The sequence below is a fragment of the Rhineura floridana genome, chromosome 12 (genome assembly GCF_030035675.1).
Source record: "Rhineura floridana isolate rRhiFlo1 chromosome 12, rRhiFlo1.hap2, whole genome shotgun sequence".
Classification (NCBI taxonomy): domain Eukaryota; kingdom Metazoa; phylum Chordata; class Lepidosauria; order Squamata; family Rhineuridae; genus Rhineura; species Rhineura floridana.
The window spans coordinates 40714709-40731586 of NC_084491.1; the positions used below are offsets into that span (position 1 = coordinate 40714709).

Genomic DNA, 16878 nt, shown 5'->3' on the forward strand with positions numbered 1-16878 from the left:
AAAATTCAGTACATTTTTCCTTATTTTGCAAAACGTATTCCGCTTCTGCTCATCCTGAGAGGGTGGGGGCACTGTGAAATGCATCCAGCCCTTGTAGCAAAGGCCTTCTTGAATCTATTTCAAACCAGAACACATTTGGTTGAATAATGATTGTGCCAGGGTTATGAAGAGTTCAGAGTTGCCTCATTTGGAGATGGAGCTGTTATGACCCCCGCAGAGTAACTGAAGTAAGGCAGGCAAATGCTTTGGGGGCTTCCAGTGTTTCCTGGAATCCTATATCCAAAGGAAGATTCTTCTGACCTGTGGGTGGTGATATGGAAGTGCTCTACACTGCCCCACACCAGCACCCCCCAATAATTGTCAGCGCTGCAGAATTTCTTCCTTTTATCACAGCAGAATGAGGTGGCAGTGGCCCGATGCGGTCGAAGAGACTGTACTACTTCAGAATGCAGGTGGGAGATGATACCCATTTTTGTTTTTTTTAATAGTACCAAAGCAAAAGCCAAAAAAAACCCACAAGAAGAAAGCTAGTGTGTAAGGGAGAGAGCTTCATTTCTTGCTATGCAACTTTTCCACTTACAAGTAGTTTCTGCTGAACGGGCATTCATACACACACATTGTTCCTCCTCCTCCACTCTGATGGTGGGATTTTAACTTTTAACCACCTGACATCTCTTCCACCTTGCTGCCAACAGTGTGGTGTAGTGGTTAGAATGTCGGACTAGAGCCTCGGAGACCAGGGTCCAAATCCCCACTCAGTCATGAAGCTCACCGGGTGACCTTGGGCCAGTCACTGTCTCTCAGCCTAACCTGCCTCACAGGGTTGTCATGAGGATAAAATGGAGAGATGGAGAACCATATACATTCTCCCAGCCCTGGGAGATTGAACTTGGGATCTTCTGTATGCAATGCATGTGTTCTACCACTGTAGAAACCTTCCCTGTAGAAACTACATGCATTATTCCTGACACTGTAGTATTTCAGGCTTTAGCTGGGAGAACACAGTTAATTATTTCCTATCATTTCCCCACCCATAGAAAACTAGCATGTCAGTAAGAGAGATCTAGTCTCACTGCGCATATGCATGCAGGTGCACACGTTTTAGAAGATTATTCAAACATGCTAAAATGCCCAGCTGTATGTATGTATTATTATTTGATTTATATCTGGCCCTTCCTCACAGCAGGAGCCCAGTGTGAGATGGGGCAGTCCTAGCAGCTCTGCACCACAAGCGTGGCTTGTTTTTCTCTAGTAATGCTCCATAATCACGTGCCTGCTGCGTGGTATTTTCTGAGATCATCGGAGACATGCTTAAATCTGGGAAGTATCGCCCCAAGACAAGGGAGGAGTTTCTGCAGAAGGGAGCTGGCAACGGCAGAGTCTGCAAAACTGATCTGGGAGCAAAGCCTGCCCAGCTGCTGCTGCTGCTGCTGTCAAACCAGAAAAACACCCAGATCCTTCTGGGCGTCAAGTCCAGTCTATCAAACACTGCAAACCAGTTGTGGGTGGGATGCATGCCTGACTGTGTTTGCAGTACACTTGTGCACATACATGAGGGGTGAGAAGTCCCACCCTCATCTCATAAAGCTCTAGAATACAAGGAAGCTGAATACTGGAAGATTCGGGACAGACAAAAGCAAGGTCTTCTTCACACAGTACTATGGAATTTGCCATCACAAGAGGTAGCGATAGCTACCACCCTGGAGGGCTTGAAAAGGGGGGTTAGACAAATCCATGGGGGATAAAGCGAGCAGTGACTGCTGTGCGCTACCTCCAGTGTCGGAGACAGCGTGCCTGTCTGACTACCGGATGCTGAAGATCCCGAGTGCTCATGTCCCATAGGCATCTGGTTCCTTTGAGAATGGGATGCTGGACTAGATGGGCCTTTGGTCGGATCCAGGAGCAGCACAGGAAGTTTCCTCATACTGAATCAGCTCGGTATCGTTGATACTGCCTGACAGCAGTCTTACGGGATTTCAGGCAGGGGTCTTTCCTGGAGATGCCGTTGGGGGTTGAACCTGGGCGCTTGTGCGTGCAAAGCAGGCACTCTGCCCACTGAGCTATGGCCACGTAAGGGCTCTCCTTATGCAGTGGGAGTTTGCAAGGTGTATATTGCACCCCTTCTCTGGCAGACGTGGATTTTGTCAACGATAAGAAGACACGGTCTGTATGTGCATTATCCAAGGGCTTCCGTTTACCCAGACTGCAGTATAAAACATACATTGTTCAAAAGGCATGTGCTACCATCCATTATCCGTATCCTGTATTTTAACAGCAACAGTGGCCACTGGTGGCTCCATGTCAGTGGGGCAGTGGAATCAGGTCCAGGTTTTAATCCAAACTCTCAAAGAGCGGTCCAAGATGGTTACAACAATTTAAAATACAACCTTTAAAACGGTTTAAAACCACTTACAAAAATCACAATACTATTAATTCGCCTTAACTCAGTAATGACCAACAGGCACTCTGTAGATGCTCAATGATACTCCTTGATTTATTTTACTTGTTCTGAGGCTGATGGTGGAACACACTTTGAGCCTAAGCCTTGGTGAGCCTTAATGCCTGTCCACCCAAGGTAAAAACAAGAAATAGCAAGAGAGCAAAGAGAATCATCAACCCAGTTCTTGATTGCAGTTTTATTGTTTGTTTACACCATTTATGCCCCTCCCTTTAACCAAAAAGTGTTTCAGAGCAACCTACAAAAATAATTTCTAAGGCAGTCCCTGTGCTCAGGCTCACCATCATGACACTAGAGGAAAAAGGCAGTGGAGGGAGGAGGGGAAAGCAAGCTCAAGCACAAGTTCTTCAAGTTACACCCCATCTCAAGTGGTAGTTCAGGCTGTCTTGATAAAGAGTGCCCCCCTCAGCACTCCTTCCCCCCCCCAAAGCTGATCCAGGAGCACAGCTGGTGACAACCTCCAGGCCAGTCAGACAGGGCAGCTCCTGCCTCACAGTTCTTCCCTCAGGCAGCTCACTCGATGGCAATTGGATTCCTCCCAGGAGGGCGCTGGAAGGATTTACCCTCCTTCCTCACCGAAGTGAGTGCTTTGCTCTGATTTTGATTAATTCAGACTTTGCAAAAATGAGCACAGGAGATCCCAGGATGGGCTGACTTGGAGCTCTGGCCCTGGAATGAAAGTGCAGAAATGGCCCATCCTTCATCCCCTCTCTGATTTTTTTGTGGCAAGGGGATTTCTCTGGGAACCTGTTTTTTTTTAAAAGATATTTTTATTTTTACATTTAAATCCCACCTTCCCTCCAAGGAGCTCAAGGCAGTCAGCATGCCCCTTCCCTTCATTTTATCAGCAACAACAACAACATTTTATTGCAGTCAACCAACCATTAAAAACCACACAACTGGATAAATACATACTTGAAAAACCATTTTATCCTTGCAACAACCCTGTAAGGCAGGTTAAGCTGAGAACGTGCGCCTGGCCTTGCGTCTCCCCCCCTTCCCCAATTTTCTCCTCACAACAACCCTGTGAAGTAGGCTAGACTGCGAGACTCCGAGTCCTGGCTGAGCAGGGGATTGGAAGCTGGCTCTCTCAGCTCCAAGGCTACGAAGTATTAGTGGCCAGATCAAAGTGTTTCCATTGGCCACACCTAGAGGGGGAACGGGTCGATCTGCCGATCAGTTGCGAAATCTCTTTGAAGCTGAATTAAAAACAAAACGCACTGGAGCTGATCCCATCAGCTTTTACAGCAAAAAGGGGTGGAGTTTAACTAGCGTCTTGTGGCCCCGTTTTCAGAACAGAGCGGTAGAGACGCACTGGAACCGGCAGCACAGTGAGAGTGTCTCTACCCCAACACTCTAACCACTAGGCAACCCTCCGCTCCGCTCCCCTCCCCGCAACTTCTCCCTGGGACTCAGCGCGATCCCTCGTTTCCCCCTTTGCACGTCGCTCTTGGCTGCGCTACTCGGCTCTCCGGTTTCCTTCAGAGTTTGGGGGGAGGAGAAAGACAGAGAGAGAGAGAGGAGGGTGGGGAAGGGGGAAAGGCAGGCAGGCCGGCCGGCAGAGCTGACTTGCTTGCTTGCGGCCTCCTTCTCCCAGAGAGGCTCCGCGAAAGCGCCCTTCCCAAAGAAGCCGCGGACGCCAAGCCTGCCAGGTAGGGCGCCGCACGCTGCGCTCGAGTCGGTGATGGGGAGCCACTGGTGGCTGGGCGGCGATGGGGTGCCTTCTTTGGGGCCGCGGCTCCTCTGGTACTGACCCCCAAACTCTGTCCCCTAGAAGGAGAGGCGGGAGGGAAATGCTTGTGTCCCTCCCTGGCCCCAGTAGGGAGAAGAAACTTTCTTTCTCTGGAGTGGGGGGCAGATTGATCGGCAACTCAGGTTTGATCTCAGCCACCCAAAAAATGCATTGTCGGGGGGAGAAAACAGCTGCTTCAGTGGGGGGGGGCACTGTTGGACACTTCATCTGCTCTGAAATAAGAGAAAGTTTGTGGCTTTTAGGGAGGAATGGTCTGATCAGGAAAAGTCAGAGTCTATGCTGATTCATTTCTAACATTTTTGTAAAAAAAATCCCCTCCTTCTTTTCATCTGAGGAGCTCGGAAGGGCATACATGGCTTTCCCCACCCCCATTTTATCCTCATTACAACCTTGTCAGGTAGGCTAGGTATAAAGACAGAAAAGATGGCTCATCCAGGTGATCTGTTTATTGAGCATTCATCCTGATTTGCTTGCACAAAGCTTACCTGGAAGGTTAGATGATAGCGGGTCTTGATTGAGCATTTTTTCAGATTTGTTTGCTGTGCTTATTATGAGAAATTTGCACTAAAACCCTGAAGAATTTTCATTAGGATTTTTTTTTAAAAAAAATCACAAATTGCTACAGAAATGTGAAGAACTGAACTGGAAAAAGATTGGACAATTAGAAACTGGGAGAATTGAAGTGGACAGATTCTTTTATCCCTGCTGGAAATCTAGCCCCTAGCATTCTCCTTGATTTCGCTGTGGGTTTTGATACTGCTGACCACGGTATCCTTCTGGAACATCTCAGGGAGGTAGGAGTTGGGGACGCTGTGCTTCAATGGTTCCACTCATACCTCCAGGGCCACTTCCAAAAGGTAGTTATGGGAGGCTACTGTTCCGCACCATGGGAGCTGTCCTGTGGTGTTCTGCAGGGTTCCATCTTGTCCCCCATGCTATTTAACATCTGTGTGAAGCCGCTGGGAGCTGTCATCAGGATATTCAGAGCGAGGTGCCATCAATATGCAGATGATAACCAGCTTTATCTCTCTGTTCTATCTGGATTGGGAGAGGCAGTTGAGGTGCTGAACTAGTGCTTTGAGGCGGTGATGGGCTGGATGTGGGCCAATGAACTGAGGCTGAATCCTGAAAAGACAGAGGTGCTATGTGTCCACAGTTCTCATGTCCACGAGGTGGGAAGACGGCCTGTTCTGGATGGGGTTGCTCTTTCCTTGAAGGGGCAGGTCTGAGCCTGGGGGTACTCTGTGAGGCGTCCTTCCCTGGCTCTCCCTGTCAGGTTCCTACCTGCACGTGGCTACTGCCTGTCACTAGGCACCACCAGGGACTCCACCAGTCCGGACCGCTCTCTCTTATGGTTTACCTATCCGCTCTAGCACAGATCTCAACAGATCCCCCTGCTAGGCAACCACCAGTAACGTCCCAATACTAGTATTCCCAGAGACTCTGAATACTGGTATTGTTATTCTCTTCACCGCTGCCACCATTTGTTACAGTTCCCCTTCAGCCTTGGTCATTACCTTACCCTCCCTTCTGGTCTGTGAAACCCCAGCCAAGGATCAGGCCTTTGGTAAACCAAATTAAGTATTTATTACAGATAACAAAGCTAACAAGATTAACAAGATTTCTTCTTAAGGCACATAAGCATATGGTTTTACTCAATACTAATCCGAACTCCACCTCCCTCCTTCTTCACTCTCTCCTGGCAAACAACTCTCTAAACCCCACCAAGCAACCCACTCAGTTCTCTTCTCCCCCCCCCCCCGATTCCACTCTCACTCTTCCTTTTATACATTCAGCCATTTTAAACACTCAGCCAATCATCTCGCATTCTACTGCCCAGTCACTCCCCCTCCTCTTTCACTCCACTTACCATGTATCTTCTAAAACAACAACACTTACCATATATACATTAATATAGGAACATCACATTTCCCCCCCCTTAAACAACAGCAGAGTATTATTCCTGTTCCAGGATTTATACGTCGCGTTAACAAATAAAAGTCTCTATGGGGAAAATGTCTTTCTTTGTTCCTCTGTCTGGTCACGTCACTGCAGTCCCAGCCACTTGCCTGGAAAGTCCATCGGCCAGTACATTGTCCTTGCCTTTTATGAACTGGAAGTCCACTTGATAGTCCTGTAGGGCCCAGGACCACCTCTGCAGCATAGTGTTATGGTTTTTCATAGTCTGCAACCATAACAAGGCCCGATGATCCGTAGTCACTGTGAATCTTCGTCCCCACACGTATGGGCGCAACTTGTTCAGTCCCCACACGACCGCTAGGCACTCCTTCTGGACCGACAAATAGTTTTTCTCCCTCGGCGTCAGCTTGCGACTCAGGTACGCCACTGGATGTCTAGTGCCTTCTCTCTCCTGTAGCAAGATGACTCCCAGCGCGAGGTCCGACGCATCTGTAGCCACAATGAATGGTTTCTCATAGTCTGGTGCTATTAATATGGGTCCTTGGCACAAGGCTTGCTTCAGCAGATCAAAAGCCTTCTGACATTCATCCGTCCATACCACACGCTCAGAACACTTCTTCTTTGTTAATTCATGCAAGGGGGTTGCTATTTCCCCAAAATTTCTCACAAACTTCCTATAAAATCCAGCCACACCCAGAAATGCCCTTACTTGTTTTTTGGTTAAGGGGATCGGCCACGCTTGTATTGCCTCCACCTTGCTCCATAAGGGGGTGATTTTCCCACTCCCCACCTTATGTCCTAAATAGATTACTTCCTTTAGTCCAAACTGGCATTTCTTAGCTTTTATTGTGAGGCCTGCTTTTCTTAAGGCCTCCAATACTGTTGTCAGGTGTTGGACATGCTCAGGCACCGACTTGCTAAAAATGGCCACGTCATCGATATAGGCCACTGCAAAATCTGACATGCCTCGCAACACAGTATTGATTAGCCTCTGAAATGAACTTGGTGAGTTCCTTAGTCCCATGGGTAAGGTCACAAACTCATATAACCCATCTGGTGTACTGAAGGCAGTTTTGGCTCTGGATTGCTCGTCTAGTTCCATTTGCCAAAATCCTTTACAGAGATCTAGTGTAGAGATAATGGTTGCTGCCCCCAATAACTCTAACATAGCGTCTACCCTAGGCATAGGATACGCATCTGGGACCGTAATTTTATTGATTAGGCGATAATCAATGCAAAACCTTGTCGTTCCATCTTTTTTCGGAACCAGGACAATACTTGAGGCCCAGGGACTGATGGATTCCCTGATCACTCCTAATTCCAGCATATCTTCCACCTCCTTTTTGATCTCATTCAAAACTTTCCCATTCACACGGTACGGAACAGATCTGATTGGGGCATGATCTCCAGTATCAATGGAATGTATAACTATACTGGTTCGGCCAGGTTTGTTGCTAAAGAGATTCCTACAGGTTTTCAAAACTCTCAGAATCTCTTCTTTTACTTCCTCCTCTACCTCCTCTGACCATTCCACTTGATCTACCCCTCCTTTGTCTTTGCTTTCCTGTACCAAATCTGGAAGTTCAGGCCCACTTCCCTCAGGGAATAAGGTAACTTGCAACACCTGTGCATCCCTGGTATGGTAAGGCTTCAACATATTTACATGAACCACTTTGCTTTTGTTTAATTGGTCTGTGGTGATTACATACGTCACTGTGTCAAGCCTTTCTCTGATGGTATATGGTCCTTCCCAGTTAGCCTGTAATTTGTCATGTTTCCTGGGTATGAACGCCATAACCATATCTCCCACATCATACACACGTTCTCTGGCTGTTCTGTCATACCAGTAACTTTCCTTCTCCTGTGCATGACTCAAATTCTCTTTCACTACTTCCATCATTTGTTTCACTGGTTCACATTCACCCCCTCTCTCAGCAGGCATCCACAGTCCACATAAAATCCCATTCTCACACACAACTTGACTCCTCAGCTTGTCAGCGAAAGGAATCTGCTGGGTCACAGCCTCTTCCTTTATCTGCTTCAAACTTATATCTTTATGCAGCTCTTCCCTGAATTGATCTGCTTCTTCCCCAGAGACCACTTGATACAGTTTGTCTTCTTCAGCAGGCCTGCTAGTGGTTGCTATGGTGACCTGAGGCTGGTTAACAGATTCCACCCTGTTTGTTTCAGCCCCCCTTAATATGGCTTCTTTTTCTCTGCCAATTTGCTGTCTGGTCACTACATAGATCTTTCCTTGGGCGCCCATGACATCCCTTCCCAGTATTACTGGTTCTTGTTGCTGGGCATTAATACCAACTTTATATTGGCCCTTTCGGCCTCTCCATTCCATTTTCACTAGGGCCACAGGCAAACTCTCTGGTTGACCCCTCACTCCTTGGATATTCACCATTTCCTGAGGTAATATTTCTTCAGATTTTATTAAATCTGGCCTCAGTAACGTCTGAGCGGCACCAGTGTCAAGCAATGCCCAATAATTTGCCCCTTGTACACTCACTTCCTCTCTCAGACTTGAATCCAGGTCTGTTACTTCTGTCCAGTTTATCTGGCAGAGCTGAACCTTTTTTGCTGCTTCTAAAGCCTTGGGCTCTGTTTTCACTACCCTTGTCTGAGCAGGATTACTAATGGGGTTGGCAACCTCACATTGAAAACGTAGGTGCCCCGGTCTACCACATTTGTAGCATAATTTCTCCTCACTTTTAGGGTACACAGATCCACTCTGGGGTGTCCTGTGCCCTTCAGATTTTAATGGAGGACTCACTCGCTGTGGAACCACATCCCTTCTGCCAGCACTATATGGTCTGGGTTTAAACTCTCTTGATGTTTTCCCCACCCAGCCAGTTCTATTGGAGGCGAAGTGATCCGCCATCTCTGCGGCCTCCTGCACAGATGTAGGGGAACGGTCTTTGACCAGGAGCCTTATTTCTGGTGGTAACTGATGGTATAATTGATCCAGTATCATGAGGCTTTTCACCTCTTCCACTGACTGAGCTTTGGCACTACTCATCCACTTTCCAAATGTATCCATCAACTTTGCTCCCAGTTCCACAAAAGACCTCCCTGTCTGTATCTGGCAGTTTCTGAAAAGCTTTCTAAAATAATCAGGCCCCAGTCTGAATCTTTTAAACACTGCTTCTTTGAATTCAGCATAGGTGACGGGCCTGTCTGAGGGGAAATATTGGTATACCTCAGCCAATTCCCCTTTAATCAGGTTTGATAAATACTGCATGTATTTATCTTCAGGTAGCCCCCACAACTGAGCTGCTTTTTCAAAGGTGCTGAGGTAAATTTGAGGATCTTGACCAGGCTCATAGACAGCAAAGTCCTTTGGAGTAATTTTTATTTTTGCTCCATCTCTCTCTTTCCTTGTCTCCTCAGAGTGAAATTTCTCTCTATCAAATTTTAACTTTTCTACTTGTAATTCAGCATCCAATGCTCGTTGCTTCTCCCTCTCCTCAAACCCCAATCTCATTCTCTCAATTTCCAACTCCCTCTGTTTTTCCTTCTCTGCACCTTCCATCCTCAATCTCTCAGCTTCCAACTCCCGCTGTTTATCTTTTTCCTCAGCCTCAAAGACCCGCTGCTTTTCTTTCTCATCAGCCTCCCATCTTAACTTCTCTCTCAAGTACTCTATATAAGCGGGATTGCTTAAATATCCTTCTGGGGTCTCTTCTCTGACAGGTTGTTTTTGCTGGGCAGTTGCAAATCCTATAAGTGCTACCCTCAATTCATCTACCCCTTTACCCTCGTGAGGTAAATTGAATGTTATGCACTTCTCCACCAGCTCCTCCCTTTTCATTTTTATGTATTCAGCCATGGTGTTTGAGTTCACTCACTCTTTGCCACACACTCTTTGCCAGTCACTCTCACAAGTAATCTTGTTTTGTTATTTCTGTTTGCCACACCACTGTATCTGGATTCTCTGTTGTTCGTATCCCACCGCTACTGACACCACATGTGACACATCACATCACATACTCCATGATCCATCACTGTCACTGGAGGTTCAGGTGGCCTCAGTGCCTTTTTGTAGCTTCGGCCCCTTTGGGACAGAGAAGACTTGGCCACAGTGCTCCATGCTCGGGTAACTTCCAGACTGGATTATTGCAATGTGCTCTACGTGGGGCTGCCCTTGAAGGCAACTCGGAAACTTCATCTGGTCCAAAATGCAGCAGCCAGATTACTGGCGGGGGTTCTCTTCAGATCTCATATAAGCCCTGTTTTAAAACAGCTGCATTGGTTGCCAGTTCATTTCTGGGTGTAATTTAAGGTGCTCTTGCCACCTGGCTAGGAGCGCCATTCCAGCCACACATGAGAGAGGTTAGTGCAGCAGCTGCAATCCAGTAGACAAGGAGGCACATTCTGACTGTGTCAGAGTGTGTGCCCCCCCACACCCCAAAAAAGACTTTGTTAAAAGGAGCTTCTTTCCTGGAGGATTTGTTAACTGAGGTTTTAGTGTCATTGAGAGGGCCTTTCTCTATTTTACAGCGATTGATTGCGCTGCTGAGACATACTGACATGCTCAAAACCATCCAGTTGGCAGCAAAAGTGGAATTTGAACCCAGCTCTCCTAGGTGCAACCTTCTCCCCATTAGGCTTACTCATTGCTGCCATACCACCACAACACATTTCCTGGACTGTTTTTAGGCCCACCTCTCCACGAGGCTGAAGATGGTTCCTAATTTCCCATCTCCTTAATCCCAACGTTTATTTTGAGGGTGCAATTCCCCCATTTCCTTATTCCTATATGTGGCCTGGAGGCATTGCATCTTCAAGAAAAGTTGTGTAAAAATAATAAATTTGGTCTGGAGAAAATCCTGGTTCACCATCTTAAAGGGAAAAGTCATTCCTTGCCCCCACCCCCAGCCATGGAGGGATATGATATGTGGTAGCCCATTTTGGGGTGCTGGATCATGGGTGCTTAGGGCATTATTCAGGCTGTGTTGAATAAGGAACTGAGCTCCTTCCAGGAGGAAGGGTGGGATGAAGCCACACAGGAGCTAAGTTTTCCCCCTCCCAGATTTCTCCCCCCCCCAAAAAAAGGATATGCCAGCCCCCTACACCGCCCATCCTAATGTGGGCAGGCGGAGGCAATGCTGAAAGAATGTAAAGCAGAGATTTTGGATGGGTTCACTGCATTCCAGACCCATTAGCTACAGCTAAATCCTGAAGCCGAAATGTCTCGAGCTCCGAAAACAACCTGGGCACTTTCAAAAAGTGGTAAAAGATTGGGGGGGGGCAGGGGAGTGGGGTTGGACAGAAAAGGCAGAGGTGCAGAAAGGACGAATGATTAGACCAGCAGATTGTTAGGACAAGCCTGCAGGCAGGAGGAGGCTGGGAAGGAAATAAAAGTTCACAGACGCTTTACTGACTCTGCGGTTTGAATCCTGTTTGCATGCCCAGCTGGCTCCTGGCATCCAACATGCCTCTGGAGGACTAGCTGCTTGGGAGGCTGGCTTCCTTTCTCTGACTCCATGGGGAGAGAGAAAGAGGACAAAAGAAGCGTGACATCCCAGGCAGTTGCTTAATAAGCCAGTGAATGTCTCCTCTCACTCTCTCTCACTCTCTCCCCCCCACCTCCACCGCCCTGTCACTCATCACAAAATACACAAACACAGCTTGAGAAATCTAGGGAATTCTGAGCCACTGGAAGCTCCAGATGTTTCCAAGTATGACATGTCGTTAGACAGGGAATCAAATCCATTCATGGTCTTAGCTTGCGCACTTGTTCTTACAAATGGATTAGGACTGGCGGTGAGCCCTGGGACAGGAACCATGGAGAGGGTGGCAAAGGGGCAATGCTCTGCCCTCCTAGGATACTGGGGTGACACACTTTGCTGGAGTTCCTCCTGCTTTTCAGGGAACGTGTGCTGTGATTAATTTCTGCAGCGAGATGCCCCTTCTATGATGAGTTTCCGCCGGGCTTTGAAGACCTGGCTCTTCCGGCAGGCTTTTGGGGTGGGCTAGATTTTATCTTCATCGTTTTTAGATTTTCAATGTCTAGGTATTGTATGCCTACGTTGTACGTCGCCCAGAGTGGCTGGACAGCCAGCCAGATGGGCGACTAATAAATTCTATAAATAAATAAATAAATGTAGAATGCCATTCTGATTCAAGCCGGCTTGATCTTGAAGCCCTCCCGAATCGGATATTGATTGATTGGGTTTATTTATATGCCACCTTTCCACAGCAGCTTACAACAAATACTCAAAATAAAAGCACTGGGGGAGGGGAGAGAAGTCAGTTTACGAAACATAGCAATACATTCAAATGAGACAAAAATAAACAATTCAGCAAACATAAAATAAATTCAATATTACAAAAGAAATCATCTAAACTTAAATACATAAGTACAATTCATCTCTTTGGCCTTTGGGATATGCGATGAGGATGGTCTCCCCACCCCCATGAGAGAGCCTCTTTGCAGATGCTCAACAGTTGATCAGAAAGTCTACCTCCACTATTGGAGGCATCATTTATTTATTACATTTCTACCCCGCTTTTCTTTCCATGCTAGAAACCCAAGGCAGCTTACATATGGTTCCCGGGCGGTCTCCCATCCAGGTACTGACCAGAGCTGACCCTGCTTAGCTTCAGCAGGGAGCTGGCTCATGTGCCTGCAGACCGTAGCCTGGGACCAGTATAGCTTTTGAATACCAGTTGCTGGAAACCGCAGGAGCGGAGAGTGCTCTTGTGCTCAGGGCCTGCTTACAGGCTGCTTCCCAGGGGCATCTAGTTATGTTCTCCCATCCGGAAGCATTTGGTGGGAGTGTTTTGCAAGGCTGCCCTTTGAAGCTAGCTGACAAGACTCCTCTCTCCGCAGGCCCCTCAGAAATGGAGCACGCCCCCTACCTCCTCCTCCTCTTCTGTTTCCTGACACTGGCCAGGGACTCTGTCCAACTTGAGGACAACAAGATCCCCAGCCTGTGCTCTGGGCAGCCTGGAATCCCAGGGACCCCGGGTAGCCATGGCAACCAAGGCCTGCCGGGCAGAGATGGGCGCGACGGGCGCGACGGAGCTCCAGGCATGCAGGGAGAAAAGGGTGAAGATGGCCAACCAGGTAAGCTTCTGCAGACCTCCAGGTGCCAAAGGGAAATCCTTGGGCCTTCAGGCGTGGTATGGGGGCTAGGGCAGCAAAGCAGCTACAGTTCCAGGCCGATTTCAATCACTCTGTAAGTTCAGACTTAAACCCAAAGTGGATTCCGCTGCCCCGCTGACATGGAGTCAGCGGCCGCCACTGCCCCTGACTTCACAATAGGGTCAGGTGACCCATTTTTGCCCATGTGGACAATCAGCTGATTATCAGAAATAGCCAAGCCCTGGCAATCAGCAAGTGGGCATGGCTTGGCCAAAACAGGCGCGTGGTCCAAATGGGGGGGGGGGGCTAGTGGGCCTGATTAGGGCCATGGGCTGGCGGTTCTCCACGCCTCCTATAGAGCAAGCTCTGTCAGGGAAAGGAGGCCGTCGTATTCAAGCCGAGATTCTAACCGTTGTAGCCACAGCAAGCAAGAAGAGGGGCTGGCCGACATTTTGCTGTGTGCTGAATTGTTCCGTTCTTTTGCATTCCTGTGTAGCTTGGCTTGCTTCCTTGAGTCATCTGCTGTGCTCAGTTCTGTGGAGGGTTTCGTACTGGCTGCCTGGTATTTTGTCTCCTTGCAGCATTTACCAGACTGTTTTGTCTGGTGTATGTGGGGAGGGGGGGTCATATGAGCATAAGAAGAGCCAGGCTGTCAGATCAGGCCAGTGGCCCACCTAGTCCAGCATCCTGTTCTCACAGTGGCCGGCCAGATGCCCATGGGAAGCCCACCAGCAGGACTTGACTGCAACAGTGCTTGTCCCAAAATATCCCCCAGTGCCTAACAAATCCTACACTCCTTCTCCCAACACCACCTGTGATCCAGTGAAGGCTGATCTGTGAGGGCAAATGGGGCACTGCTCCACCAACTTCAGACCACCTTTAGCCAGACTCCAACTGCCTGCCGTTTTACTTACAACCAGCCAGGGGTGGCTCTTCTTGTCTTTGGCTCTGGCGCCACCTACTGTTGATCCCCCTGCCTCCCGCCCAATCATGTTGCTGTGATTTATTTGGGCAAGCCCCTGAATTTGTGGGAAGACAAGACAGAACTCATGGTCTTCTGCCAGTCTGTGAAACTGATCAAGGCTGGTGCAGAAGTTGCTGATCCTGGGTTCAGAGTGGTTTGTATCTCTGCTTCTCAACCATGTCCTAACGCTGTCCTTTAATTATCATATTTATTAATCCTGTCAAGGACCTGCCGGCCCCAGAGGAGAAGGCGGCAGCCCTGGAATAAATGGGCTTCCGGGAGAGAAGGGCGTGCCAGGAGAGTGTGCAGTGGCGCCCCGCTCAGCCTTTAGTGCCAAGCGCTCTGAGTCACGTAGCCCTCCCCTGGCCGACCAGCCAGTTGTCTTCGACGTGGTGCTGATCAACGAGCAGGGACACTACGACGGGACCACGGGAAAGTTCCTCTGCGAGATTCCGGGGCTGTACTACTTTGCCGTCCATGCCACCGTGTACCGCATGAGCCTCCAGTTCGACATTATGAAGAATGGGAAGTCAGTGGCCTCCTTCTTCCAGTTCTATGGCAACTGGCCCAAGCCTACCTCGTTGTCTGGGGGCACCCTGGTGCGGCTGGAGCCAGAGGATGAAGTCTGGGTGCAGGTCGGGGTGGGAGACTACCTTGGCTTCTACTCCAGTGTCAAGACAGACAGCACCTTCACTGGATTCCTAGTCTACTCCTATTGGCAAAACTCTCCCGTCTTTGCCTGACCGACCACGTGCCGCCCTGCCATTAGCGGAGAACTCCTGGGTTCCTATTCCTGGCTCCGCCACTGCTGTGGTCAGCGAGGATAAATGTGCTCTTCCTTAACGCAAGGAGTGTCACGCTCCTTTAGCTAATGCCCATAAAGAGGTTATAGGTTCCTCCCATTGTCGATGGGGGTAGCTGTCCAGCAGAGAAGCTAAGTCACACTTTCCGCATCCTAGCAAACAGTCTAGTCTTTGAGGAGTATACAGGCCACCCGTTCCTACATTGTCCTCAGAAGCAGTCAGATTGGTAGGGCCAGGGGCTATTTTCCCAACTTCTCTGCTCCCTACTGAAGAGAGTCCAGAATAGGGCAGAGGAGAGGGAGGTGGGTTCAAAGCCCCGTTTATCAGCCGTGACATCAATCTAACTTGCTACAAGGCATTATTGCACAGGGAAATAAGAGGAATTGTGCAAATGAAAAATACCACAGAAATCATTATTCGAAACAACAGTAAGAGTTTGAATGGGTTTTGTTCAACGTTATGCTCTTAATGGGGTACCGCATGCACAGAAGCCTCCCTGCACTCTCTAGCTATGGTCGCCTGTAGTGGTTGTCAGAAAGTGCCAGGAACCATTACAGGCAACTGTAGCTCCAGGGTCCTCTTGGGCAACATTCCCAGCAAGGAACGGGCCATCACTGCTCACCCCGTTTTGCACCCTCATTTTTTCTTCTGACCCAAAAAATGGAAAACACTTCCCTGGCTGTGTAGTTTCCTTGCTTTCTCTGGTAAGGAAAGGCAAAACGTTGCCACAAGGGTGTGTAGACACAGCGCCTCTTTCCTGTCTGGTAGCATGGGGCAAGAGAAGGGTTGCAAGGATGCTGTCCAAGTACGCCGTCTGTCTTCGCAGCATGGCCTCAAAGAATATATATATTGGAAATGGCCCATATATTCCCTTTCATGCCCCAAGCAGTAGCCCAGCTGATATGGATGCATGGTGTGCATTAACCACTAGGGGGCTCCCTCAGCCCAGAGTTAGAAAGTTTGCTGGCCAAGTTAACTCTAGAACGGATCTTGTTGATAAGATTGGTCTCATGCATGAGGGTATTTTCCCCGTACATTTTGAGTCTGTGAGGTTATGCTGCCTGTATGCAATGGGTGTGTATATGTACATATTTACTCTGTCTTTCTCAGAACATTTTAGAAGTCTTTAAAATAATGAAAAGATTCAGGTGGTGGCATTTTGTTTGTTAACCTCTGTATAGGAAAAACATACATCTCTGTTTGGAGAGTGCTGTGGGTTTTTTTAATCACTAGAAGAAATCCCTGCTCCTGTGCCTTTTACCACAGCCTAATAAAGAGACAAGTGGGTGCCCTTTTCCCCCCTGCAGAGAGTTAAAAGAGGGTTTCATTTCTTGTGTGCCAGAAATGAAAAAACTTCAATCTGATTAATCCTCCATCACTGAACTGATGAAGTGATGAATTTAAATCTAAGCAAGGTTGCATATAATTATTCCCTCAATGTAGGCCTTTCTTGAGATGCTGAAGGCTGTACAGGGACATTTAAAATGCAATAAATTTACAGCCCAACCCTGTGCATATTTACTCGGAAGCAGGTCCCATTGAATTCAAAGTAACGGCCATCGTTAATATTTCCTCTTTCATTTGCTAATACAGAAACACCCCCTGAGCCTTGAAAGATATAAAAGCATGCCTTTAACTCAGGGTTGGAGAACTTCAGGTCCGGAGGCCAAATACAGCTCTCTAGGACTCTGTCTAGCCTTGGGACTCCCCCCCCTCCCCCCCCCAGGCAGGCTGGCTGGCTGGCTGGCTCCCTGTCAGTATTTTGTGGGAGGGACACAGGCTCATGCTGGGAAATTTACATTTGCACAATTAAAGTGGACCATTGGTTTGTTCTAGCAATTTTTTATGTTCTATCAAAAACAAACAAAATCTGGGAAAGCAATG

At 48.2% G+C, this 16878-nt stretch overlaps 1 protein-coding gene across 1 annotated transcript; it reads left to right on the forward strand.

Moving 5' to 3' along the window:
- The first annotated feature begins 3833 nt into the window (after positions 1–3833).
- On the forward strand, positions 3834–16137 carry C1QTNF5 (C1q and TNF related 5). Its single transcript, XM_061592548.1, has 3 exons — positions 3834–4110; positions 12973–13209; positions 14417–16137. The coding sequence occupies exons 2-3, from the start codon at positions 12984–12986 to the stop codon at positions 14932–14934; spliced, it is 744 nt and encodes a 247-aa protein (XP_061448532.1). The 5' UTR covers positions 3834–4110; positions 12973–12983; the 3' UTR covers positions 14935–16137.
- The last annotated feature ends 741 nt before the right edge of the window (positions 16138–16878 follow it).